Source organism: Podarcis erhardii (genome assembly GCF_964252035.2).
Source record: "Podarcis erhardii genome assembly, chromosome: 5".
In the NCBI taxonomy this organism is placed as follows: Eukaryota; Metazoa; Chordata; class Lepidosauria; order Squamata; family Lacertidae; genus Podarcis; species Podarcis erhardii.
This window is the reverse complement of record NC_138509.1, coordinates 92,620,548-92,645,546: the sequence shown is the minus strand read 5'-3', so window position 1 is coordinate 92,645,546 and position 24,999 is coordinate 92,620,548. Positions and strand designations below refer to the sequence as shown.

Sequence of the window (24,999 nt, the reverse complement as noted above, 5' to 3'; positions counted from 1 at the left end):
CTCAGTTCTGTCGCCACATTATTTGCTAGCTTGTTTTCTTATTTGAGAGATTTCTGTCCCATCCTTCAGGTAGAACCTTTCAGAGCGGCCAGCAAGGTAGCGTGCCCTAGTGGTCTTCTTTTACAGGGAGCGAACCTGTAATTTGAAGGGGTGCCCGATTTAAGTCTGCTTTGAAGAGAGAGCAAGCAACAATGTGTTATATTTCTATTTAAATCATTCCACTTAAGAATTATTTCCAAACTTGCATCTGTGTATATAAATTAGCACAACCAAATTTTATGCAGATTTCTGACCTTTTTGTGGTGCTGCATTTTGGTTTTTTTGGGCAATGTGCAAACCTGCCCCCCCATAACAGGGTTAAACATGGCAGCAACATATACCATTAAGACACCAAAAAATGTTACTAAGCATTAGGAGACAACAAGGTAAAGGTAAAAGGACCCCTGTCCATTAGGTCCAGTCGTGACCGACTCTGGGGTTGCGGCGCTCATCTCGCTTTATTGGCCGAGGGAGCTGGTGTACAGCTTCCAGGTCATGTGGCCAGCATGACTAAGCCACTTCTGGCGAACCAGAGCAGCGCACGGAAATGCCGTTTACCTTCCCGCCGGACCAGTACCTATTTATCTACTTGCACTTTGATGTGCTTTCGAACTGCTAGGAGCAGGGACCGAGCAACGGGAGCTCATCCCGTTGCGGAGATTCGAACCGCTGACTTCCACTGCAGTCAAATGAAAGGTCTTCAGCTGGTGCCAGAAAGATATCAGTTGTAATGCCCATCAAGCCTCCCTGGGGTGTTTGGGGTGCCACAACTGAAAAGGCTTTGGCACCCACTTTTATTCTGAAGGGATCTTATTTTTTAGTTTATTTTTTTAGTTATTGCTTTGCTTGCAGTGTTTTATAGACTGCAGTTGTTTCAGTGAAGACTACTCTCTATGAAGACTCCTCTGTATAATTTATGCTATATTTGTGATGTTCTATCACGTTCTATCATGCTATTGTTATTTATTGTTATTGTTTGGGATTCATTTGAATGAAACACGGCATAGGAATATAATAAATCAAATCTTCAGCGCTCAGGAAGGTACATAATGCATGTTTGTAACATGACGTATAATCTGTGGCTTGGTTCACTATTTCGAGTTATATACCTTGCTCATTTTGCGGGGCTCCATGCTCTCATGCGGGTCACGGAAGACAAACGCCCCGGGTTTGGGCTGCAACATGTTGGAGGGTATGGATTTGTTTTCGGTTTTCTGACTGTGAAACAGCCATCAGCTGGATTGTGTTGTGGTTTGTCAGGAGTGGATATCATGTCTGGTACTGATGTCGCTTGATATTGCTTGGTGACAGTAATCTGCTTGTAAGCGTGTGCAATTCTCGTACACCTAAGATGAACATAACATTTTTTTCTGTTAGCTCTCCCCTTAGATGTGGAAAGGGCCTCACCCAGGGACCAACATTTTTTTGTTCCAAGAGCTGGCAACTCTATTTCATCTTTTATCCTTTTCCTACAAAATTCCTTTGGTTAGGAGGGGAAAGCCTTCAATACCAGGGACTAGTCTATTTTTAGAAGCAACCTCATATAAAATACATACAGGAGAGTGGGGAGGGGGAACCCAAGCAAAACCACTTCCATTCCTTCGGCAAGCCTGTTAAGTGTTAGTAATAAAATTTCTTTCTTTCTTTCTTTCTTTCTTTCTTTCTTTCTTTCTTTCTTTCTTTCTTTCTTTCTTTCTTTCCATCCATCAGGCAGATTCTCAGGCAACAGGCGTGCAACTGGAATGGCCTTTGAGGCCATTACCATTTTAAAAATATAGCTTAAAATCATTTCTTGTACTTTATGCCATGTATGTGTGTGTGTATTCACAATGCCTCCCACTTCCTCCTAGGTCGTGTACTCACTATACCTTTAAAGCACACTCAAAACACATCCTTACCCTCAAAGAATTCTGGGCACTGTAGTTTTCCCTGCGCAGAGCTGCAATACTTAGCAACCCTGAACAAAAATACAGTCCCCAGAATTCTGTGAGGGAAATAATGTGTTTCAAGTGGCTGTAAAGGTGTAGTGTGTGCACAGCCCCAATGCCAATTACTGAGAGCATAAGCTGATGAGTTTATTTTATTTTATTTTGGGGTGGAGGTGGGACACTGGTATAAACCCAAGATAAGCATGCAGGGCAGGTTACACTCATTCTCCTGGATTAATCAGTGGGGAGCCTTGGGGAAAAGTTGAGCTTTCCCCTCCATCAGCTGTTGGCCATCTCTGTTGGAGAGGACTGTGCCACATTTTCAGAAGCTTGGCTGCAGGGGGAAAAGCAGAGAGGAAAGGAGAACTTGTTGGGAACATTGTGCGCTGTGTAACTTTTGAAGAATGAAGTGCTTGTTACTCAGATGGGGGGCAGGCCTGCTTTACCAGTATTTTGCTCAAAAATAGGCAGTGCTGTTTCAAAGCACTGAAAAGGGGCTTTATCTCACGCCTGGACTTAATATAGTCCATGAAGCTCATAGCCCTCAGCTAAGCTGCAATCAGCACTGGCAAAGGCTCAGTTTATGAAAAGCCCGTTTCTGCAAAACACAAAATGCTGAAAGCAATCAGCCTGGAGATGGGACTCTTCTGTTGACAAGTGTCTGTGCCGTCAAGAGTCATATGACCAAATGAAAGCCTATGGTCAAGTCAAAAAGGTATCTTTCTTTGCGTTGCTGTGGAGATCTGCAAGAGAGCTTCTTCCCAGTTAAGTGACTGGAGGTGTCCCTCATTTCCACCACTCCCACTCTCTCTCTCTGTTTTTTGCGCAGATGAAATCATGCAACAGGAGATCAGGCCTCTCGTTGCTGTGGATATCATAGAACAGCTTCACCGGCAGTTTGCTATCCTGTCAGGTAAGGGTTGAGATTCATTTGTTTTATAGCTCTTGGTAGAACACACCCCTTTAATTGCCCGTTGACAGCTAACCAGGAGAAGCTCTGCTGCAGCTGCTAGGTAGGGGCAGGGGCAAAACTGGGTTTGGTTTGCATTTCAGTGCAAACCTACCTAATTCTGTACTTCCTGAAACAGCACGCAAATTCAGTTTGTGATAGGTGACTGGGATACATGAGCCAAAACACAGATATCAGTTGATATTCAAGTGCCTCTGAATTTCATAATGCAGTTCCCCAACCAAAAAAAAATGTACGCAGAACAGCATATGTTTGGAGGTAAGCCTGCGTAAAAACCCACGCTGGTGAAAATAAAATAGAAAAATGCATTATATTGGGGAAATCACTTGTAAAAATACATATATTCAGCAGAATTCCATTAAGATGTGCATATTAGAAGAAAAGGACCCTAAAATGTTGATGAATTTTTGTGAGGCGCTTGTTTTAAAACATTATAAACTGATGCAATAATGTGGGTGGGGGAGAGAGGTTAATGGATTGTTTTGTCATTGTTTTTATTATGTATCTGAGATCTACAGATGAAGGGCAGTATAATAATAATAATAATAATAATAATAATAATAATAATAATGATGATGCAGAAATGTGAAAAACTGTCCCTACAACCAAAGTCCTGGCTCTCTTGAGCCTCATACCCTCAGATTTAAGGAAAGGGCCTGGGAGCTCTGGAATGGGGAATAGAACCCAGGTTGTTGCTACTTCTTCTGCTGTTTAACAGAAGAGTTAGAGGTGAGTAGGAGATGCAGTGAGTGTGGTGTAAATGTGCCCCAACTTTTCCTCATAAGGCTCAGTTTCCAGTCCCTTGATCATCTTGGTCGCCCTCCTCTGCTTACATCCCTGCTGGTCCATATCCTTCAGAAACTGCGGTGCCCAGAATTAATGTGTTATTATATTAATATTTAAATGTATGTATGTTTCTAATGTACATAAAGCCTCTGTGAAAAAGATGTATAGCTGGAAGTTAGAGTGAAGCTGTTGCTAAAGCCTTGGTAGATTTTATTGTTTTTATGCCAGGAGCAAAATGGAAATGGCAACCCACCCTCTCCCCATTTCAACATCTTGTAATAACAGCCTGGAATTATGTGCAAATGAGTCCAGTGTGCAGTCTGCACCTATGTGACTGATCCCATTATGCACACCAGGAGCTTCTGAGACAAACTGTCACCAAAGATATTAGAGGGGATTTCGTTTCCTTGGCTAGCTTTCTTTCCTTTTGTCTTGGAAGTCAGCTTAGTGCCCTGTTTCCCCCTTTAACGGAAAAAGGGAAAGCCATATATATATATAGCAGGGATGAATGGATCTAGAGCTCACTCTATCTGCTAAAACCCAGAACTGGAATGCCCAGAGCTCAAAAGCCTAAAAACCATGTTTACGCAAAAGATTTCCACAGTTTAGCCCAAAACTGAAAGTGCAGGAAGCAGTGATGGAATCAGAAAGGAAGGGACCAAGATGCATGTCCTTTCTTCTGTTCTGATGTGCTCTTCTTGATGGTATACTGTTTCCTCACTTGAGAAGCAGTCAGTTCCAGGGGCAGCTGTAGAGGCTCAGCTTCCTTGTGAGAAAAAAATCCCAGAGACTTGGGACCGTGTCAGCAATATCTGCTTGCAGACCGAGCAAGTGCGAAGTAAGCCGACACACGCACAAGCAGTGTTGATCCAAGGTGTAAGCACACTGGAATATCCCTGCCAGGTTGTATCAAAAGCCTATCTAGTCCAGCATCCTCTTTCCCATAGTGGTTAGCTGGATGCCTCTGGGAAGTTCATAAACAGGGCACCAGCGCAATAGCCATTCCCAGCATCTGGCATCGAGAGGCATGCTGCCACTAATCCTGGACTTAGTATTTAGCCATCGTGACTCATAGAGCAATAGCACTGTAGAGTTGGTCACCCAGTCCAGCTCTCTGCAATGCAGGAATCACAGTTAAAGAATCCCTGGTGAATGGCCATCCAATCTCTGTTTGAAAACCTCCAATGAAGGGGAGAGAGCCCGTATTTTTGCTTCCTCTTCTGTTCGGAATATTTCATACTTTTCTGTTACTGGAAAGAGTCTGTTCCCTTGGAGCAACGTAAAATAAGTACCATATTATTATTATTATTATTATTATTATTATTATTACTATAATCTCTCAAAGGACCTGTTGATGGCATTTTACCATTGTACTGTTGAGAGTGTATTAACTTATGGTCTGTGTGTGTGGTTTGGGAGCTGCACGGTCAGGGGAAAAACAGTGCTGTCCAGGGTTGTAAAGACTGCGGAGAGAATAATTGGGTGCACTCTTCCCACCTTGGATCAAATCTATGCTTCCAGGTGCCATAAGAAAGCTGCAGAGATAGCGCAGGATAGTGCGCACCCCGGAAATGATCTCTTCCAGCTTCTGCCTTCTGGAAGAAGGTACAGGGTTATAAAGACTAGGAGTAGCCACCTGAGAAACAGTTTCTATTCAAATGCGATCTTGGTTTTAAACGCAGTGTAAGGTAGTCTCTGTGGGAGTATACTGTATTTAATTATGGGGTATCAGAGTTTTTAGGGGGCTAACCAGGCTGGGGAAGAGAGGAGTGCCTGGCGTGCCCTGGTCCATGGGGTCACGAAGAATCGGACACGACTAAACGACTAAATAACAACAAACCAGGCTGGGATAGCTGGGATAGCAGGCTTGTTGGTTTCTGAATGTCTGATGTAGATTTTCAATTTCGTTGTTCTGTATGTGACAATGACAATAAAGATTATCGTATCGTATCAACATTTGTATACCACCCTATACCTGCAGGTCTCAGGGTGGTGACAATATGAAAACACAAAATACACAATAAAAATAAAAACAAGAACAACCCAATAATCGCCCCACTCCTCAACACATTTTAAAAGGGCCTTGGATGTCAATCAGCCAAACGCCTGGTTAAAGAGGAACATTTTTGCCTGGTTCCTAAAGGTGTACAGTGGTACCTCAGGATGTGAACGGAGCCCCGTTCGCATCCCGAACGGAACGCAAGATGCGACGGCGCATCTGTGTGTGCGCGGGTCACGTTTCACCGCTTCCGTACATGCACGTGACGTCATTTTGAGCGTCTGCGCATGTGTGAGCGGCGAAACCCAGAAGTAACGCGCTCCGTTACTTCTGGGGTTGCCGCGGAGTGCAACTCGAACCCGCTGAACCCAAAGCACATGCAACTCGAGGTATGACTGTACAGCATAGTTTGTATGCAAGAGTGATTTGTGGGCATTGATAGCCTTATTCTCTTCAGAATTCGTCTGATCCTCTTGTAAAACCATCTAAGTTGCTGTCCCTCACTAATCTTGTGGGGGCACTTTCAATAGTTTAGCTATGCACTGTGTGAAGAAGCCCCTACCTCCTTTAGCCTTCTGGCTCACCTGAGTTCCAGGGAGTGGGCTGTTGTGACGTGGGGTTTGTGATTTCAGCTCTCTTGACATAATATGCTGGAGACAGTTCTCTAGTAACACTTCTTTATTATAGCAACAAGACTGGGGCCTGATGGAGGGGAGAGCTACATTTATAGGGACAGGGAACCAGCTAGAAAGGATACAATTTTGGAGGGAACAATATTAGGCAATCACAGTCCTGCCTTTTGGAGGAAACCAATAAGACAGAGGATCCAAATACAGCAGCTTAAATGAACCAATAGTAGCTGTACCCTCTGGAACCAAAAGGCAGTTACTTTACCCTAATGCAAATACAGACAATAATAATACAGATATAAAATCCTTTGACTCAATACACAACACCCCTCCCCCCTTAGTGAGCACAGCAGACGTAATCTCTCAGGTACTGTGGGGTCCTACAACTTCTACTTGATCTCCTGACAACAGGTGTTGCCGGTTCTGGATTGGGTGTCACCTGTGGTAGGGGGGCTGCTATAGGGGTTTCGTCAGGAACAGATGGAGTCCCAGACATCTCAGGGTCCCCTACCTGTACCTCGTCATCCTGAGGACTAGCAGACCCTGGTTCATTTGCTGAAGCCCCTGGTGATTGCACCTCTGGGCCATTTTCACTCTGGTCTTGCAGCTCTGCGTCGTTAGCCAGGGATGAATTATCAGACTCCTCCCTGCTGAGCACCCGGCGCCTCAGCTGGTCTATATGTCTCTTCCAAACTTGCCCATTTTCCAAGGTCACATAATAGAACACAGGTCCACTAGTCCGGGTGACCACACCAGCCACCCACCGCGAACCTCGTGAATAGTTCCTCACCCAGACCAGATCTTCAGGGGCGAAATACCTTGTTGTGTCAGTCTCAGCCTGGGGGATTGCTCTTGAATTACGGTTTGGCATTTTATCCGGGTGGACATAATCCAGCACCGTTACCAATCTTCTACCCAAGAGCAGCTCAGCTGGCGACTTGCCCGTCGCAGTACACGGCGTCGCATGCTGCAAAAATAACATTCGCGTGATGCGAGCTGACCAGTTACCCTCCATTAAGCGCGCAATGGATTCTTTGGCTGTTCTTACCATGCGCTCCGCCTGCCCATTGGAGGATGGGTGAAAGGGCGCGGATGTGACCCCTCTTATGAAGTTATCAGCCAAGAATGCCCTGAATTCTTGGGATACAAAAGCTGCCCCATTATCTGATACAATGGTCTCAGGTAACCTGTGGGTTGCAAACAGCTGCCTCAACACCTTGATTACGGCAGCTGATGCCATGCTAGGGACCATCGCCACTTCTAACCATTTGGAATATGCATCAACGATAACCAAAAAGGCCTTCCCCTGGAATGGCCCAGCAAAATCTAAGTGCAGCTGGCTCTAGGGAGATCTGGACTGCTCCCACCAGTGAACTGGTGCTCTGGCCACTTCTGGCCGCACCTCTTGGCATGCCTTGCATGTTCGTACCCATTGCTCTATGTTCTGGTCCATTCCAGGCCACCACACATAACATCGGGCTAGCGACTTCATCCTGACCATTCCCGGGTGTCCCACGTGAAGCGTCTCAAGAACCCTGTTTCTCAGTGGTGCTGGGATGATCACCCTATCTCCCCACAGGAGACAACCCTTATGCATGGATAACTCGTGCTGCCTTGTCGCATAAGGCCTGAATTTGTCTTCATGCGGACCACCTGGCCACCCCCTCCCCACCCAAGTGAGCACACGGGAGAGAACAGCATCTTTCCTCGTTTTCTCAGCAATATCAGTAGCCGTTACAGGAGCCCCCGGAAGTGTTTCCAGCATCATTATGTGCTCCGCTGGAGCAGGATCCTCATTGCTCCCGCCAGGAAGGGGCAATCGACTCAGCGCATCAGCGTGGCACAACCGTTTCCCCGGCACATGGGTCAAGGTGTACTGGAACCCGTTCAGGAATATAGACCAACGCAACATTCTGGGGGAGAGAATTTGTGGCGTTTGTTTGTTCGGGTTGAACAACCCCAACAGTGGTTTGTGGTCCGTTTCAATGGAGAAATGGCGACCGTACACATAATCATGGAACTTTTTGATTCCTGCCACAATTGCAAGTGCCTCTTTGTCAATTTGAGCATAGTTGCGCTCCGTGGGCGACAACGTACGGGAATAGAAAGAGATGGGCTTTTCCGACCCATCCGGTTCCCTATGACTCAGCACCGCCCCCAGGCCGTATTGAGAGGCATCACATGCCAGGACCAGCGGCTTCGATTCATCATAATGAGCAAGGACGCTCTTGCTACTTAGCATTCCTCGCAAGGAGTCAAAAGCCTTCTGCTGCTCCTGCCCCCATCGCCACACATTCCTTTTCTGCAACAGTCTATGTAATGGTTCAGCTACCGAAGCTTTCTGGGGTAAGAACGAATGATAAAAGTTAATAAGTCCCAGGAATGACTGCAACTCCGTCTTGTTCTGTGGTCGTGGTGCCTCGATGATGGCCTTAACCTTAGCATCTGTGGGGTGGATGCCTGATGCATCAATTTTAAACCCCAAGAATTCCACAGTTGGCACCCCAAAACTGCATTTCTCTTTTTTTAGTTGCAACCCCACCTCCTTGAACTTGAGCAACACTGCACGGACACGCGCAACCAGTTCCTGTGGGTCTTTTCCAGCAATCAGAACGTCATCAAAAAATGGCAAGACCCCCGGCAGACCTCTTAACAGGCGTTCCATGAGCCCTTGAAAAATCCCTGGGGCCACACAAACTCCAAATTGTAATCTGTTAACTCTGAACGCCCCTTTATGTGTGACAATAGTCTGTGCTTCCGCTGATTGTGGGGTTACTGGCAGCTGTTGGTAAGCTTGTGCCAGGTCAAGTTTGGCGAACACCTTGCCCCCAGCCAGTTTAGCCAACAGATGTGATACGACTGGAATGGGGTATGAGTTTCCCCTGAGTGCCTTATTGATAGTACATTTGTAATCAGCACAGATCCTGACTTCCCCATTTGCTTTAAGGGGCGTGACGATTGGAGTCTCCCACTTAGCGGAGTCCACGGGTGAGAGAACTCCCTGCTTGACCAATTTATCCAGCTCTGCTTCGATCTTGGGTTGCAGTGCAAATGGCACTCGCCTTGGTTTGAGTCGGATTGGGGCCACCCCAGGGTCCAATTCGAAGTCAACTGGGGGCCCTTTATAACAACCCAGTTTTCCATTAAAGAGACCAGCAAATTCTTTGCATAATACCTCGCTCATCTCGGGGCAGGTTTGGATTGAATTAAGCCCTGATATACTCAGTCCCAGGGCGGGGAACCAGTCAGTGCCCAGGAGACTGGGGCGACTGCCCTTCGCAATCACCAGTTTGAGTACCGCCTGTTTGTCCCGGAACTGTACTCTCACGGCACACATTCCCATGACATGGATGCGGCCCGCTGAGTATGACTGCAAAGTTGCCGGGAAGGGTTCCAGAGGGGGCAACTTACCCCTGGGGAAAAATGTCCTCGCGGTCTGGTCCGACACGATAGTGAATCCAGATCCGGAGTCCACCTCCATGTCGCACAGCTGACCCTCAATCTTCACCTTGAAGTGTGCCTTGCCTTGCGCTGGAAACTGCACGACCCTCCCGTTGATCTCCGTTACATAGTGGCAGTCCTTTAGAACATGGTTTGCTGTGGCCGATCTGCGATGCTCCAGTCTAGGTGCTCCTGTCGCTCCCAACGCCGCCGATCTACAGACCCTGGCGATGTGACCTGTCTTTCCGCACGTCCGGCACATAGCATCCTGGAAACGACAACTCTTCCGCTCATGGTTTCCGCCACAACCAGGGCACCTGCCTCGGTGATCTTTGTGCACTGTGCAGGCCTGACGCACTGACTCGACCCCACGGACTGGGCTCTGGCTCGGAGTAGCCTCTAGCTCGTCCATGGCATGCGCAACTTCTATCTGTGGCTTAGGGACCCTGCGACTGGCATCAAGCTCCTCTCTTTCATAATTCTCCGTGGCGGTGGCCTCCTTCAAGGCTGAAGCAAGGGTAACCTCTTCTTTAGCCACGATGCGTCTTCTGGCTTTCTTGCTGCTCAGACCACCGATAAACCGATCCAGGAGAGTCTCTTCCAGATCTTGGAAGTCGCAGTGCTGAGCAAGCTTCCGCAGTTCAGCTAGAAATGCAGATACAGACTCCCCAGCACGCTGCTGCCTCTTATGAAACTCCATCCGCCGGGCCATCTTGGTCTCAGCAGGCGCTAAATGACTTGTTAGGCAGGCAAGAATATCTTTAAGAGATGTCTCACTTAGCTTCGCTGGGGCAAGCAATGCCTTGGCCAGCTGGAAGATCTCAGGCCCACAGTAGCTCAGGAATGTGGCCCTTCTTTTGCTGGCATCGGTGATTCCTTGAGCCTCTGCAAAGAACTCAAAGCGTTCGACGTAGTCTTCCGACATGTGGGGCTCTGATGGGTGGAAGGGCTCCAATACCCTTGGACTCTCCATTGTCCTGTGGGCAGGGTCGTCTTCTCAGCTGGCCAGTGAGTCTTGTTCTTAGCTACAATCCGGACTCTGAGGCAGGGCTGTGTTTAACCGCTCCTCAGCATTCCGGATCCCACCTTCGTTGCCAGTTGTTGTGACGTGGGGTTTGTGATTTCAGCTCTCTTGACATAATATGCTGGAGACAGTTCTCTAGTAACACTTCTTTATTATAGCAACAAGACTGGGGCCTGATGGAGGGGAGAGCTACATTTATAGGGACAGGGAACCAGCTAGAAAGGATACAATTTTGGAGGGAACAATATTAGGCAATCACAGTCCTGCCTTTTGGAGGCAACCAATAAGACAGAGGATCCAAATACAGCAGCTTAAATGAACCAATAGTAGCTGTACCCTCTGGAACCAAAAGGCAGTTACTTTACCCTAATGCAAATACAGACAATAATAATACAGATATAAAATCCTTTGACTCAATACACAACATGGGCAACTTTACTGTCCATGAATTTCTGAATGAGTCATGAGACACAACGCTTATGGGTATAATTCATTTTGCCAGAGATTCCAGACCATTCCTCTTTTGCAGTTTCAGAGGAAAGGTGTCCCTTTTTACATTTAAGGCAGCGGCGGGGAACCTCAGGCCTGCAGACATAACTAGTGCCCGCCACACCTCCCTATTTCATCCACAAGGCTGTTATAGCTAAGCCACGACAGCTTCCCCTTCCCCTGACATAATATACTTGCCAAATTGGAGTTTGCAGGCACCAGCAATCAGCTGATTGGCAGCACCTTCAATGTCCCTTGCACAGTATTTTGCAAGCATGGACAAACAGCTGGTTTTTGGTACTTGCGTAGCACTGTGGATGGCACTTTGCAAGCCCCGGTGATCAGCAGATTGTCTGGGCTTGCAAAGCACCGACCGCAGAACTATAGAAGTGCTGCATTGGGGCACATGGTTTCAAAGTGTGGAGACAAAAACAGGTTACCTGTTAGTCTTGGCCTGTGAGCTCTGGTAAGGGAGATCAATTATCCTGATCCTCAGGCCTGGTGAAAGGGATCTTTATCTTTTATACATTTCCCCCCCATAGCCATAACTACCCCCCCCCCGGAATGTCCTTTTTTGTAAAATACATGGGAATCACTACTATAAGTAATCTACTATTGATATTTTAGCAAAGGAAATCAAATCCGTTTTTGTTTTTTTAAAGTGCATTATGCCTTTAGGAATCTAGAAAACAAAAGATGTAGATGACTGCAGGTTTCTGACCGTTGAGAAATCTGCAGGAATTTGCATAATCCGAGCACAATAAGCACTGCAGCAAAGCTCGTTTTAATTCATTTCCCCCTAAGACAGGCAGAGAGAGACAAATGAGAGAAGATTGAGGTTTGACAGCTGCGTGATCTGCTTCCTCCATCAGCTGTCGTTGATGGACATCTTTTGTTAACTGGCTAGATGCAGAGAGCAATCTGAGAAGCCGCTTTGCTAAATGTGTCATTTAGCTCTGGGCCTTGGTCCTGGGTACAAATGCCAGTTCAGCCTAGGTGATGGCTAAACTGTTTTGGCCAACATGCCAACGATAAATTCCGAAGTCTGAGCTGAGGTAATGCCACTGTGGAGTGGGCAAAAGAGTCTTGTGGCATCGCAAAGACTCAGGCTTTGCCTGCATTGGTGACCCATGTAAAAAGGTGAAGGACCCCTGGATGGTTGTTGTTGTTTAGTCGTTTAGTCGTGACCGACTCTTTGTGACTCCATGGACCAGAGCACGCCAGGCACTCCTGTCTTCCACTGCCACCCGCAGTTTGGTCAGACTCATGCTGGTAGCTTCGAGAACACTGTCCAACCATCTCGTCCTCTGTCGTCCCCTTCTCCTTGTGCCCTCCATCTTTCCCAACATCAAGGTCTTTTCCAGGGAGTCTTCTCTTCTCATGAGGTGGCCAAAGTACTGGAGTCTCAGCTTCACGGTCTGACCTTCCAGTGAACACTCAGGGCTGATTTCCTTAAGAATGGGTTTGATCTTCTTAAAGGTTTGATCTTCTTGCAGTCCATGGGACTCTCAAGAGTCTCCTCCAGCACCATAATTCAAAAGCATCAATTCTTCGGCGATCAGCCTTCTTTATGGTCCAGCTCTCACTTCCATACATCACTACTGGGAAAACCATAGCTTTAACTATACGGACCTTTGTTGGCAAGGTGATGTCTCTGCTTTTTAAGATGCTATCTAGGTTTGTCATTGCTTTTTTCCCAAGAAGCAGGCGTCTTTTAATTTCGTGGCTGCTGTCACCATCTGCAGTGATCATGGAGCCCAAGAAAGTAAAATCTCTTACTGCCTCCATTTCTTCCCCTTCTATTTGCCAGGAGGTGATGGGCCTAGTGGCCATGATCTTTGTTTTTTTGATGTTGAGCTTCAGACCATATTGATGAGCTTCAGACCTGGATGGTTAAGTCCAGTCAAAGGCGACTATGGGGTTGCAACACTCACCTCGCTTTCAGGAAGAGGGAGCCAGTGTTTGTCTACAGACAGCTTTCCGGGTCATGTGGCCAGCATGACTAAACTGCTTCTGGCGCAATGGGACACTGTGACGGAAGCCAGAGCACACGGAAACACTGTTTACCTTCCCGCCACAGCGGTACCTATTCATCTACTTGCACTGGCGTGCTTTCGAACTGCTAAGTTGGCAGGAGCTGGGACAGAGCAATGGGAGCTCATCCTGTCGCAGGGATTCGAACCGCTGACCTTCTGATTGGCAAGCCCAAGAGGCTCAGCGGTTTAGACCACAGCACCACATGCGTCCATATATATATATGTGTGTGTCTGTGACCATGTAAGGGCTTATCCACAATTACCATTTGTCCCACTGTTCCCAGGCACAGGTCTGTGGTTTAAAGCTCCATGCCCAAGCATGTTTGGGGTTATTTTTTGCCCCAGAGCTTTTCCCGAGAAAACCTGCTGTGACCCATCTCTGCCTCTTGGCCATCTTCCCCTCCAGCCTTGGAGTCTGAATTGCTCTGTGCCACAGCCTCTCTCCTGCTCACAAAGCCCTGGTACATCTTCAGATTCTGACACCTTCTCCTCCCAGTCTTCTCCCTCTTCTCCCCATCACTTGCTGGGCTCCGAGCCTTCTTCCCTGGGGAGTTCCCCACCAGGTGCCTCGCACCACTCCTTGGCCCCCAGCCATGACAACAAGGGCCCTACTTAACTCAGAAGCTCAGATTCTACAGAAATTTTCCCTGTGTGTTAATCAAGAGATTAATATGTATGTGTTTGTAACAGTAAGAATGCTTTAAGTTAAATAGAGCAGCAACAATAACTGTTGTTGTTGTGGTGGTGGTTGTTGTATTTCTCTCACCCTGAGGGGCCCGTGGCAACAAACAACTAAACAGTGAAAGTAATACAATATTTTAAAAAAATATTTTCATAGAATCATAGAATCATAGAGTTGGAAGAGACCACAAGGGCCATCGAGTCCAACCCCCTGCCAAGCAGGAAACACCATCAGAGCACTCCTGACATATGGTTGTCAAGCCTCTGCTTAAAGACCTCCAAAGAAAGAGACTCCACCACACTCCTTGGCAGCAAATTCCACTGTCAAACAGCTCTTACTGTCAGGAAGTTCTTCCTAATGTTTAGGTGGAATCTTCTTTCTTGTAGTTTGGAACCATTGCTCCGTGTCCGCTTCTCTGGAGCAGCAGAAAACAACCTTTCTCCCTCCTCTATGTGACATCCTTTTATATATTTGAACAAGGCTATCATATCACCCCTTAACCTCCACTTCTCCAGGCTAAACATACCCAGCTCCCTTAGCCGTTCCTCATAAGGCATCGTTTCCAGGCCTTTGACCATTTTGGTTGCCCCCCTCTGGACACGTTCCAGTTTTTCAGTGTCCCTCTTGAACTGTGGTGCCCAGAACTGGACACAGTACTCCAGGTGAGGTCTGACCAGAGCAGAATACAGTGGCACTATTACTTCCCTTGATCTAGATGCTATACTCCTATTGATGCAGCCCAGAATTACATTGGCTTTTTTAGCTGCCGCGTCACACTGTTGGCTCATGTCAAGTTTGTGGTCAACCAAGATTCCTAGATCCTTTTCACATGTACTGCTCTCAAGCCAGGTGTCACCCATCTTGTATTTGTGCGTCTCATTTTTTTTGCCCAAGTGCAATACTTTACATTTCTCCCTGTTAAAATTCATCTTGTTTGTTTTGGCCCAGTTCTCTAATCTGTCAAGGTCGTTTTGAAGTGTGATCCTGTCCTCGGGGGTGTTAGCCACCCCTCCCAGTTTGGTGTCATCTGCAAATTTGATTAAGATGCTCTTGAGTCCATCATCCAAGTCGTTGATAAAGATGTTGAATAAGACCGGGCCCAAGACAGAACCCTGTGGCACCCCACTAGTCACTCTTCTCCAGGATGAAGAGGAACCATTGATGAGCACCCTTTGGGTTCGGTCAGTCAGCCAGTTACAAATCCACTGAGTGGTAGCATAGTCAAGTCCGCATTTTACCAGCTTCTTTACAAGAATATCATGGGCCACCTTGTCAAATGCCTTGCTGAAATCAAGGTAGGCTACATCCACTGCGTTCCTTTCATCTACCAGGCTTGTAATTCTGTCAAAAAACGAGATCAGGTTAGTCTGACATGACTTATTTTTCAGAAATCCATGCTGACTATTGGTGATCACAGTATTCCTTTCTAGGTGCTCACAGACTGTTTGCTTAATGATCTGCTCCAGAATCTTCCCTGGTATTGATGTCAGACTGACTGGGCGGTAATTATTTGGGTCCTCTCTTTTCCCCTTTTTGAAAATAGGGACAACATTTGCCCTCCTCCAGTCTGCCGGGACTTCGCCTGTTCTCCAGGAATTCTCAAAGATGACTTTGAATTCTCAAAGATGATTTTGAAATGGAAGAATCAAGTATATATTTGCGTGGCTCTTTCTAAACTGAACAGTTATATGAGAGTAAGGGCAGCAAAACAAAGATGAAATTGATTTTTGGTAGAACACAAACCCTTTACTGGATTTTGGCAGAGCGTAGCTCTTGCTTCTTTCAAAGTGCACATTTATTTAGGTTATTATAATGTTAAATTTATTGGGCTGTGTCCAGCATTAGCCATGTCAAGTCCATTGGAAATAGTGGTCACAGCCAACTTGGTGCCACTAATTTCAAGGGATCTGCTCTTGAGTACAATTTTGTGTTTAGAACATTCCTTTTTAGTGTTAAATAAAGGCACCTCCCTGCTTTGTAATTATCAAGGTGTGTGTGAATAACACGTATGATCAATTCCTGAGCTTTTGCATTTCCCACTCCCCCCCCCCCGGACCAGAACATTACCTGTCTTCTCCACAAGGTGTCACTGATTCCCCTGCCTCTGAAGGTTTTTTGGCACCAAAGCCATTTCACTGCCATACGTAATTGAAGTCTGTTCCACATATTACAATCTTCCCCATGTGAAAACACTCTCCTGCAAGAAGTAGTGTCAAACCGTTGTGCAAGTGTGGGGTCTGCGCATGCATGTGTTTAACTGCAGGCATATGCACAGGCTAAGAAACTACAGCCAGCCATGGTTCCTCAGGGCATACACTAAGTGTAAACGTGTGAAATCTTCACATGTTGAGCATGTTCAAATGTACTGTGTGATGCGATATGAAGTCAGAACATCTTTGGCTGTTAAATGTGCTCAAATACAGGCAGAATTGGGGTTGGGGTTTCCTGTATTTGCATTTATAATTTATGTCTATAGGTAGATGCATGGAATTTATATACCAGCTTAAGTGCCATGGCTTCCCTCCGCAAACCCTGGTAACTGTAGCTTGATAAGGAAACTGATCACTAGGAATGCAGGAGAAATTCAGTGTGGTTCGCATTCTGTGCCAACAAATGCCTCTATACAAACAGAAACCTGATAGTTGTTACCTTCCCCTCCCTTATAAAAAATGCTTTAGAAATGAGACATTTTGGAGGGGAGAAGTAGCAGGCGGGAGCAGGGGCTTAATAGTCCAACCCACCCCCCAAAAAATCCTCCACTCCAAATTTCCCCCCTCCAAAAATGTCTTTTGCTGAAGAGTAGGAATGGGCTGTCAAGGTTCAGCTAAATGGGTTTCCATGTAAGGTGTGAGGGGGGTGATTTCATGGGGACTCATTTTGTACAGGTGGCATGTGGCCCTTGACAGAAATAAAAGTTGTCCACCCCAGCGGTGAGGTGTGTATAGGGTCATGATCCTTGTTCCCAGCTGAAACAGAACCTTAGTAGTGCACTTAACTGCATTTGCTTTCGTTGGTCTCTTACCATGTTTATAGAATCATAGAATCATAGAATCATAGAGTTGGAAGAGACCACAAGGGCCATCGAGTCCAACCCCCTGCCAAGTAGGAAACACCATCAGAGCACTCCTGACATATGGTTGTCAAGCCTCTGCTTAAAGACCTCCAAAGAAGGAGACTCCACCGCACTCCTTGGCAGCAAATTCCACTGTCAAACAGCTCTTACTGTCAGGAAGTTCTTCCTAATGTTTAGGTGGAATCTTCTTTCTTGTAGTTTGGAACCATTGCTCCGTGTCCGCTTCTCTGGAGCAGCAGAAAACAACCTTTCTCCCTCCTCTATGTGACATCCTTTTATATATTTGAACATGGCTATCATATCACCCCTTAACCTCCTCTTCTCCAGGCTAAACATGCCCAGCTCCCTTAGCCGTTCCTCATAAGGCATCGTTTCCAGGCCTTTGACCATTTTGGTTGCCCTCCTCTGGACACGTTCCAGTTTGTCAGTGTCCTTCTTGAACTGTGGTGCCCAGAACTGGACACAACTGCTTGCCTTATCTCCTTTCCTGTAAGCACTTATCGGTAGACTATATGTTCCTCAGGCAGGATAATTCACCCCAGGAGCAAGTTCCCAGGGCACCGCGGTCAATTCATAAATAATAATCAGAAGAGTTCTTGGCTAGTGGGAGAAGTTGATGTATGTTGTTTTCGTTTTGTGAATGACACCAATTTGATGAAACGCTGTTGGCAGGGGAGATTTGACCGCTGTGTTCTGTATTTAGCCCACTGAGGTCCACTCTCTCTTGCAGGAGGAAGAGGGAAAGATGGTGCACCCATCATCACCTTCCCTGAGTACGCAGGTTTCAGCGAGATCCCTGATGAAGATTTTCTGAACGTCGTGACGTATTTGACTAGCATCCCCAGGTATGTCTGACCGCCAGTCTCCTCGATGGCTTGTGTGCCCAAATTAGCTGACCGCTTTCTCCAGGGCAAGCCCAAATGAACACCTTCTCGCACCTCCCATTTTGGCGTATTTCCCCTCTGACACCCAAAACCCACACAGCCTAGGGCAGGGGTCAGCAAACTTTTTCAGCCATGGGCCAGTCCGCCATCCCTCAGACCCATGTGGTAGGCCAGACAATATGTTGAAGAAAAAAAATGAACCAATTCCTATGCCCCACAAATAACCCAGAGATGCATTTTAAAGAAAGGGACACATTCTCCTCATGTAAAAACATGCTGATTCCTGGACCGTCCATGGGCCAGATTGAGAAGGTGATTGGGCCGCATCTGGCCCACAGGTCTTAGGCTGCCTAACCCTGGACTAGGGTGCTGGCCTAGGAACTGGGGACACCAGGGTTCACATCCCCATGATGCTCACTGGGTGGCCTTGGGCCAGTCCCTGCCTCTCAGCCTAACCCACCTCACAGGGCTGTTGTGAGGATAAAAACGTATGCCCCCTGAACATGAGCTCCTTGGAGGAAAAGTGGGGTTTAAATATAATTCTAAATAAATGAAATAAAAGTAATTTTCATATGTGATTCTCCTTTGGGGAGCTTGGTTTATAACGAGTAAAAAAAACAACTATTGGGGTGAAGTCTGCCTATATCTTTTGTGAGAGGAGAATTGTGTAATTGAACAAATGTCAGATTGAATATGGCATTTGTGCATAAATATATCCCCATTTATTTGGCAATGCAATTGAGGAAGATGAGCTTCATTTCAGGAAGAAGTATTGTTGATGAGCTTTGCCTATAGCGTTTATAAAATCAAAATTCGGAAGAGGCTGAGTTTGTTGCTGGTGAATGTGGGAGCTGTCTTTGCAATTTCTGTGTTTACGTATTTGATAACATAATTTAGAGCTACGTAAATGGTTTCTGGAGCTTTGGTGTGTTGTGCAATTTAATTTGCCCTGTAAGTGTAGCTGCGTGTTAATGCATGCAAGACGCGAGACTGTCACCGAAAAAATGTATCTCTATGTTGAGTTATCCCTTGCAAATGTGTAGAATCGCCTCATAGAATCATAGAGTTGGAAGGGACCATGAGGGTCATCTAGTCCAGCCCCCTGACATGCAAGAATCTTTCACCCCACATGGGGCTCAAACCCACAACCCTGAATTTAAGTCTCATGCTCTACCAACTGAGCTATCCCAGCTTTTGAGAGCTGGTATAGTGTAGCAGTTAGAGTGTGGGACTAGGACCTGGGAGACCAGGGTTCAAATCCTGACACAGCCATGAAGTTCACTGGGTGACCTTAGGTGAGTCCCTGCCTCTTAGCCTAACCTGCGTCACAGGGTTGATGCTGTGATTAAATGAGATGGGGAAGAGCCACGTACACCACCACGTAACCACCTCAATCTCTTTGGAGGAAAAGGCGGGAAATACTGTAAATGAAACAAACAAATCATTATTTGGTCTTTCCTTCCCTCCATCATCACATCATCATCATTATTAGCTTTTCATATGCCACTTTTCCAAATTAAATAAGTTGGAGTTCTTGTTATTCTATAAACCAAGAAAAAAGCACACTAAGAACTCAGGCCAATATAAGTTTCAATCGTGGGAGTGGTCCCTACTGACAAATCAATAGTCAATTACTTTTCCAAATTATGCTCAAAGCATCTCAGAAGAACAGTAAACAAATAGGTGCAACAAAAACAACCATTCATAATATCATATTTAAATCCACATTTGGAAGCTAAAAAAATGATTAAAAGTTTTCCCAAACATTATTGGCTGCCTCTGGCAATGGCAAGAAAACTCAGTTTGAGCTCAGATGAGTAAGGGGGCTTAATGGCAGGGGCTTAATTTGGAAAAGAGTCGTTAAGTTGTCATAGACAGGTCAGTGGCAGCAGGACTTTTTGTTAATGTATTGGATTTCCCCCAGAAAGGGTAAATTGGATTAAACCAGGAAATAACATGGGCTGGCATGTTGATATAAACAATGTCATGTGGATGCTAGAAGAAACTTCCATGCATGAGAAGCACCCATACCATAATAAGTACCCATCTGAAAGCAGCTGAGATAGGACAGAAAATTCGACATTGGATACTCTTTTCAGTGACAGCTCTGTGTCACGAATAAGGTGCAGTTCTGCCATAAGATTATGATTTTATATATATGTATGTTGACAACTGTATGGATACATCACTATCTCTTTTGATTTTTTAAATACCGGTATCCTGATGTAACAGGAGTGTGTGGTTCGGCTTTGTGTGAAATTCTGCTAAGAGTCTCTATATAGTGAGCAATGCCTGAGAGGTTTTAATGTGTTGACCACATTTTTTGTAGCTTGCACAGCTTCCATTTCCATTGTGGTTGGCAGATTGCCCATAGGCCGGCCCTACCATTAGACAGAGGGAGGTGGCTGCCTCAGGCGGCAGCTGCTGGATTGGTTTTGGAGGACAGAGCTATGTGTAGGGGCCTGCCCTGTGCCTCCTTAAAAAGTCTGAATCCTTTAGATACGGTGGAGGGTAATGTAAGATTCAACTGCTGGTCTGGTTGGCTTTTGTAGGGGTATCTTGTCCTTTGCCTCAGACAGCAAAATGTCATTGACACAGCTCTGCTGGTTACAATTGTACATTTCCTCTGTGCCACATAGCTCCACTGGCGGAGGAAGAGGGGGACGGGGGGAGCATCGCCCACAGCACCACGATCCCAGTGGGGTGCCATCATGCCCCCCCCCACGCGCTGGGTGTCATACCCCCAGGACACGCACCATACCCCTGAGGGTGGTGTGACACACACCCAGGACGTTCGCCAGCCATGCCCCCGCCTGCTCTCTGCCCCCAGTGCCGGAGCATGAAGCTCCACCACTGCATAGCCCAATACTAAAAAAAGGATGGTTGGATGTCATCATGACATCACCACAGAAAGGAATTCCTGGGCCACCATATTTAATAGGATCTACTATTTATTCTGGAAAGTAGTTTGTCTCTTTGCTATTCATTTGGACACTTCTTTAAGATGTTATAACCAAATTTTGCATGATGGTTCCTGAGATCATTAACGAGCAGGATTTTATCTATGTTTGGATCCAATTGGATGCCCGGTTTGGGCAGAGGGAGGCAAAGGGTAGTTCTCTCTGCAGGCATTGGGGAGATTTGCCTGAAGGTGGCGCAGCATGGCCCTGCTTGGCTCCAGTGGGGTGGGGTATCACTTCGGTGGCAGCAGCAGCAAGGACTGGGCTGGCAAGGCAGGCTCTATTCACCCTCTGTGACCTGCCCAGCGTGCCCTGGGCACCAGCAAACAATGTTATGCCACTGCCTAAGAGTCAAGAAGCAGGCGAGTGAGGGTTGGAGGAATTATTTCCCTGCCCATAGCTTTTCTTGCTCCAAATAACCCATCAAAAGATTTTTTTTCCTGCTACAGGGTTAAATGCTCACACATTGGATTTTGTTTTGAGCACTATGTTGGGAAAAGTTGCTGGGGTCTGAAGAAGAGAAACGTGAGAGCAGGGAATTTTGTTAGGCATCCCTTTCCCTCCCCTTTGCTTCTCTACTCTAAATGACTTCCCGGGGAATAAGCCATTGGCATTCCTAGGCTGACCAGGCAACAAGAGCCCCATCTTGGCCTCACTGATGTGGTCCAAAGGAAAGCAGAGCGATATGTTTGCCTCCAGTTTGGCTGCAGGAGTTGCCAGAAGGGGACGTACAAGGCACCATCCAACCATCTAAGGGTGGTTTACAGTATGTAATATCAAAAAGAACCCGATAGGCCCACAGGATATTGTGACATTCACTGCACTGTGGCTTTGAAGCACGCACAACAGGGACATTGATCAGATGGCTATATATACTTTAAAGAAGAGGCATAACCCCAAATGGGAGGGGGGGTGTTCTAATGTGCATGGCTAGGGAAGGAGATGTAGGGCTAGGAACAGAGAGAGATGGGTAGAATTCTGCTTCCACCCCAGCTGGTGCCTTTATCATCCAGATGTAGCAATCTTCTCCAGTGTTTCTGTTGGGGCTCATCTTTAGTTCAGGGGAAATGCTTCCAGTTGCTTAATTAACTCTCCAGTAGGTGGGTTTTTCCCCCAATTAAAGATTGCCCTCTCCTGGGGACACCAAGTAATGTCATAGCTTTCTGCCCTGCTCAGTGGGCAGCTCTGACAGATTTCAGCATGTGAGCACAATGTTTGATCGGGACACGAAATCCAGTATACGTAGGCCTGTGAGTAGTGCAATCTGTCTTCCAGAGAAAGAACCCCAGGAAACGACCTGCAGTTTGGTCTTACATGTGGCAGATTTCACATGTGTACATCTTTTTCAAATGTTATACCGCCCCTTCATAGGTAGCTGGCAGCTTCACTGGCATGGCAGATGCACCTGGCAGGCAATGAGGAATGGGGGGGGGCATGGCTTCACACCTCTCCCCCCAGAGAGGGGAGAAGCTGGGGGTGAGGATCATCTGAAACATTTCCAGGGTTTTTCCTCCCCACCAGCCAGAAGCGTGTAGGTGATGGCGAATTGTTCGCAGCGCTGCTGGTTGGGGAATCTGCAGCAAAGCAGCCCGAGCAATCGGATGAAATATTCATGTATTGTGCAAGCGGCTAACCTGATGCTGGGGCGGAAGAGGGGAAAGGGGGGAAAGGAAAGAAGGAAGGAAGGAAGGAGGAGGGGAAGTCGCTTGCCTCTTCCTGCAAACACAGCTCCGGGTCTGGTTTGCTCACGCTGCTGCTGCTGCCGCTGCTGCCTACCTAGCCTGCTTGTTAATCATGAGCTCAGAGCGTGCCACTGAGCTTTTGCTGCAATACCATTGCTTGGAACGGGGCTGGCCCTGTGTAACCCCATATACCTGCTCTGGATATTTTGCAGTCTGGAGGCTGCCAGCATCGGGTTCATCATCATCATAGACAGACGGCGGGACAAATGGAGCGCAGTAAAGGCGTCCCTCACACGAATAGCAGTAAGTGCCCGGAATCCTTTATTTTCATTGCTGTTTTGCCTCCCGCAGATTGCGACTGCTACCCAGTTTTTTGCTGTTTACCTAGGCTGCGCTCCCTTGGTTGCTCGTGCGACTGCATCTCCTTTGCTGCCCTACAGATTTCTGCCAACCTTGCATGCTGAGAAGCAGCGGAAGGTGCCAAGTTAGGGCAGGCGCATCTTGCCCTGTTTTCCTGCTGAATGAGAACGAGATCGTTCCAGCCCCGGGAAGAGAAAAGGGCATGGCTATTTCTATAGTGTTCTGCTGCATGCAAGCTGCTTTCCAGTCCTAATCTCATTAAGAGGCCGAGTAAGTGTAGTGGTCCTGGGGGTCAGGCGAGGGAGCCTCCTAGGTCAAGCCCTAGCTTAGGTGATTTGAGATGGCGGTGGAGCAGGGGCTTATACAAGCTTCTCTCTCTCTCTCTCTCTCTCTCTCTCTCTCTCTCTCTCTCTCTCTCTCTCGGCTTCTGCTCTCTCTCCCCCCACCTCCCCTCACACTTGCACCAGTACCTAGAGAACGGAGATGAAAACACTGGTTTATGAGCTTATTTGAAGGGTTTCGATCCTTGCTTTTCAGCAGAAAAAAGGCTCCCAGAGCAGACTGCAAAGAACAGCAATAATCAGGCTTTGCACAACACAGGAGGGTCACAGGAGGTCTAGCTCAGGCACCCCCAAACTCGGCCCTCCAGATGTTTTTTGGGACTACAACTCCCATCATCCCTAGCTAACAGGACTAGTGATCAGGGATGACGGGAACTGTAGTCCCGAAACACCTGGAGGGCCGAGTTTGGGGGTGCCATGTCTAGCTGCATATATACATACACAATTCTATTTGTGTGCCACCTTTCAACAGTTCAAACCATGCTCAAGGGGGCTCACAACATGGAAGGAATACACAACTGCAACATAACAAAAGTAATGATAAATGAGGCGCGACAGAGGAGACATGTGGAGTTCTTGCCCCTCCTCACGTCATTTTCCTAATCGAGAATCGCAGATGGGAAAAGCAGATTGGGAAGGGCAATTTCAATAGGGAAAATTTCATAGAATGGGAATGGAAAGGGAACCTGAGGAATATGCAGCCGTCACTTAGGAGGATTGAAGCTGCAGCCTTGGCATTATCAGCACCAAGCAGTAACCAAGCTCTAACCAATTGAAGTATCAAATTGAATTTTATTATTTCGGTCACAGACCAGTTCCAGCCCACATACAATATCAAGGAAGTCATAAAACACGATAGGGATACATTTGAATTTGCAATTAGGTATAACAGGGACAATACAGATATAGCAATGGTTAAAATATATATAAATTAGAACTTAGTCACTAACATATAACCTAAAATTATAATTTAAGGCCTTAATCATTATGATAGCACAGCTATTGAACTATCCTGTATGTGTCCTGTGGGGATAGGGGCACACCCTGTCTTAGGTTCTGGCACATTACAAATTTGGAGCTCGCTACAGCTTTTTTGTTGTTGTTTAGTCGTTTAGTCGTGTCCGACTCTTCGTGACCCCCTGGACCAGAGCACGCCAGGCACTCCTGTCTTCCACTGCCTCCCGCAGTTTGGTCAAACTCATGTTCGTAGCTTCAAGAACACTGTCCAACCATCTCGTCCTCTGTCGTCCCCTTCTCCTTGTACAGCTTTATTAAAGTAAAATCAAAGAGTGCCATGGGTAGGCATAACGTTGGCCCCCCATCTTGCACTGTCCATGGGACTCCAGCCGCCTCATTTTCCATTGCATTCTGCTGCATGTGCAAACCAGACTTCAAGCATGAATGGTTCAAGAGCACAGGCAGAAATGCAGTTGGCAACCATACCTGCGACTCGTAGGGAAATGGTTTAGACAGAATATGATGAAGCTACAGATGTATTTTTTAGATGGTCTTCTAAAGCAGGGTGAGCCAATATGGTGACACACACACACACACACACACACACACACACATATATATATATATATATATATATATATATATATAAAAAATTTTATTTATACCCCACCCTTCCCGGTTCAGAAAACCGGGCTCAGGGCTGCTAACAACAAATTTAA

At 46.6% G+C, this 24,999-nt stretch overlaps 1 protein-coding gene across 6 annotated transcripts in view; it reads left to right on the top strand.

Moving 5' to 3' along the window:
* Positions 1–24,999, top strand: part of MCF2L2 (MCF.2 cell line derived transforming sequence-like 2) — a 233,300-nt gene that overhangs the window by 37,166 nt on the left and 171,135 nt on the right. For 5 of the 6 annotated variants that reach the window (XM_081862125.1, XM_081862129.1, XM_081862126.1 and 2 more), the window contains 3 exons: positions 2,797–2,880; positions 17,827–17,941; positions 22,835–22,925. In XM_081862125.1, coding sequence (XP_081718251.1) covers positions 2,797–2,880; positions 17,827–17,941; positions 22,835–22,925 — 290 coding nt within the window. Of the gene's footprint in view, positions 1–2,559; positions 2,683–2,796; positions 2,881–17,826; positions 17,942–22,834; positions 22,926–24,999 lie in introns of those variants that run through there. The other variant, XM_081862128.1, reaches the window with a different exon arrangement.